Raw genomic sequence first — 2852 nt, forward strand, 5'->3', positions numbered from 1 at the left:
TGGATTCAAGATTATTCCTTCTGCCAAGTACCTGGATTAAAGACATTTTTAGCTATAAGTTAAATGCAGAGTCATTATCTGTTGAGCTAAGGTAGGATTCACTTTCTTTCATAAAAACTGAGCTTAACAAAGATACTGGTCTCAAACAACCACTCCAGTTGGAATCTAAGGAAGTACTTGTCAATAGGGTCAAGATTTTCCTTGGGTGGGGGGTGGCTGGAGAAGCAGTGTCCCCCATAATGCTGATACCCTCTGCCTCCCTTCCCCGCAAAATAAATAAATAAATAATAATAAAAAGATTTTCCTTGGACAGCAATTTGGGTGTATTCTCAATACAGAGATAAACAATCAGAAATTCCATGCCAGAAAGTATGATTGAAAAAATTTTAGTCTGGAAAAAATTTCAAGTACTCCTTAGCCTTAAATAGATCTTATTTAGTAAAGCATCCAGTAAAGTACATCCTGTTTTTAAGCAATGTGAATTCTGATATATATGACAGGTTGAATTATTGTTCTCAACTCCTCACTCATCTGTAGTAATATGTATCTCCACACCCTTGCCATGGCCTCGTCATAGGTATAGAGCATATCCTGTGGCTCTGAGCTTCATCACATGATGAATTTTAATAACAGCGGGTAAGCAAATACGACATGAGCAAAAGCTTAAAATGTATGAAACAGGGCTTGCCCTCTTGCTCTCCTACCTTTTGGCAAGAGAAGAATATGCCTCGGACAGCTACTGGCCCAAGGAAGATGAGTAACAAATGGACTAGAGCTGGACCTAAGAAACAGCTTGGAACCAAACCCAGACTAGCTCAGCCTTTATCAATTGAACCTCAACTCCATATGTGAATGTGAGCAAGAAATAAAGGTTTAGGTTTGTATGAGCCTTCTGATGATTTCTTATTCAGCATTATTGTGGCAATTACTGACATATACAGTAGATAAGTTTGTGAATTGCAAAATGTAAACATCGATAACTAAATTACCACATAACCTATTGGGTATAAATCACTGGGGGCTTACATGTTAAGGGCAGAATTTTCTTCTTCCTTGAGAGACGGTCATAGCATACCAAGACAACAATTCTCATCTACTTTGACTATAGCATTGATAGATATTTTCAGACTGTTTTTCCATCTATAAGACTTATGTTCTAATAGCTCAGTGGTTATCAAAGGCAGGGAGAAGGAATGGTAAGTCCTGGTGGGCATTTAGCCCTGAAATTCTTAGAAGTGCTACTACATGGTAATAAAAAGGGGATATGTTTTAATTGATTTTATTACTATCTCAAAATTCTCTACATACGAAGTATCCCCTTATTGCCTGGACCTGGGATGTGCTGCTCCCACTATACCACCCACCTTGGTGACCTATGAAACAACCCATGATTATTCAGAACATAAGATTCCAAAAGTGGAATTTTCAAAAATAATTTACAAAAAATACTTAAGTTAAATATATTAAATGTAGGTAGTACCAGAAGATCATTTATTTTATTACTATTAAAAGCTTTATGTAAAAGTTAATCACAATGAAAAAGGCAAGGTCTCTGAATCATAACCAAATTGGCAATATAATAGAAAATTATCTCAAATGTAAAGCCATTCAACCAAGCTAGTACTTACATACTCTTTACATATATTAAGACCACATCTACCATTTAGTCTCACATTCCATTTTCAATATATTCTTTCTTTATTCATTAATTTGATTTTAGACATGTAGATAATCATCTCAGTAAATCAAGGGCCAATAAAAAATAAGAGCACTAATAAGAGCACTCCCAGATTTCCTTTTTTCCCCCCCTTCCTAATGGTTCCTGAAGCACTTAACAGATTTCTTTTAGTCAATTAATATAGGTAATAAAGATCATAAAGATGATATAATTTTATTATTTTTTTTGTTTGACTCCCCGCCAAAGATGACATAATTTTAAAAGTCTAAAGAAAAAGCAATTGCTTCTTTGATTCCTTTTTCAAATACTTTAATGACATAAATAAATTTAAAATAAGAAAATTGAAGCAAAAGGTAAATAAGAGTACAAAAGAAAGATGCAGCCATGTTAATTTTAAGAAATGAATGTCATATTACCCATTTTACTTTGCTAAGGATAAACTTATCCCTAAGTTTTCCAGTAATCAATACAACAATGCAAACAAAGTTATGATAGTAAACTATCCTGGAGCTTAAAAACAAACACGAAAATAAAGAAATAAATAATCTGATACTCAGGAAAAAAAAGTATAGTTATTCATAATACAGAGAATAGAAAAGCGTTTCTCCAGTAGATAATCAGAGGCATTTATAATGTAGTAACTACCAGCAAATTCTTATAATAAAAACAATAACAAGTCCCGTAAAGCCAGGTTTTGATGAAATAAATAATATGAAACACATACACACACATATAAATATAAATAAATATGATATAGGTTTATGTGTTGATGTATTTTTTAAATGAATGACATCTTGTTAAAATACAATTTATAAAAAACAATTGTAAGTAGAGCCAATATTCCATGATCCAATTTCTCCATATTCTAACAGTATATATTAATCGAGGACTGGATTTTAGAGCAATTTAAAGCAGTGGTTCCTAAAACATTTTGGGGTAAAATATCACTTTGAAAATCTGATCAGAATGTGACCAATTTCCCCAAATCTGAAATAGAATTTCTGGGAATACCCATAAATTTATAAATATCTTACAAAGCCTAACTGCCAATACTTTGGTATATAACCCAAGGCTAAAAATTCTTGGACTAGAGTAGTCATTGTGATTGTAGGTCCTTCACCCAGTGCTTGAAAACCATTTTCTCTTAGCTAGCATTCTACAAGGTTGAGCTTAT

At 33.0% G+C, this 2852-nt stretch overlaps 1 protein-coding gene across 1 annotated transcript in view; it reads right to left on the minus strand.

The window, feature by feature from the left end:
• Positions 1-2852, minus strand: part of NHLRC2 (NHL repeat containing 2) — a 53513-nt gene that overhangs the window by 26299 nt on the left and 24362 nt on the right. Inside the window, exon 4 of the mRNA XM_012663878.1 lies at positions 990-997. Within this exon, the coding sequence (XP_012519332.1) occupies positions 990-997 (8 nt within the window). The remainder of the gene's footprint in view (positions 1-989; positions 998-2852) is intronic.

Source organism: Propithecus coquereli, unplaced genomic scaffold (genome assembly GCF_000956105.1).
Source record: "Propithecus coquereli isolate 6110/MARCELLA unplaced genomic scaffold, Pcoq_1.0 Scaffold84, whole genome shotgun sequence".
NCBI lineage: Eukaryota > Metazoa > Chordata > Mammalia > Primates > Indriidae > Propithecus > Propithecus coquereli.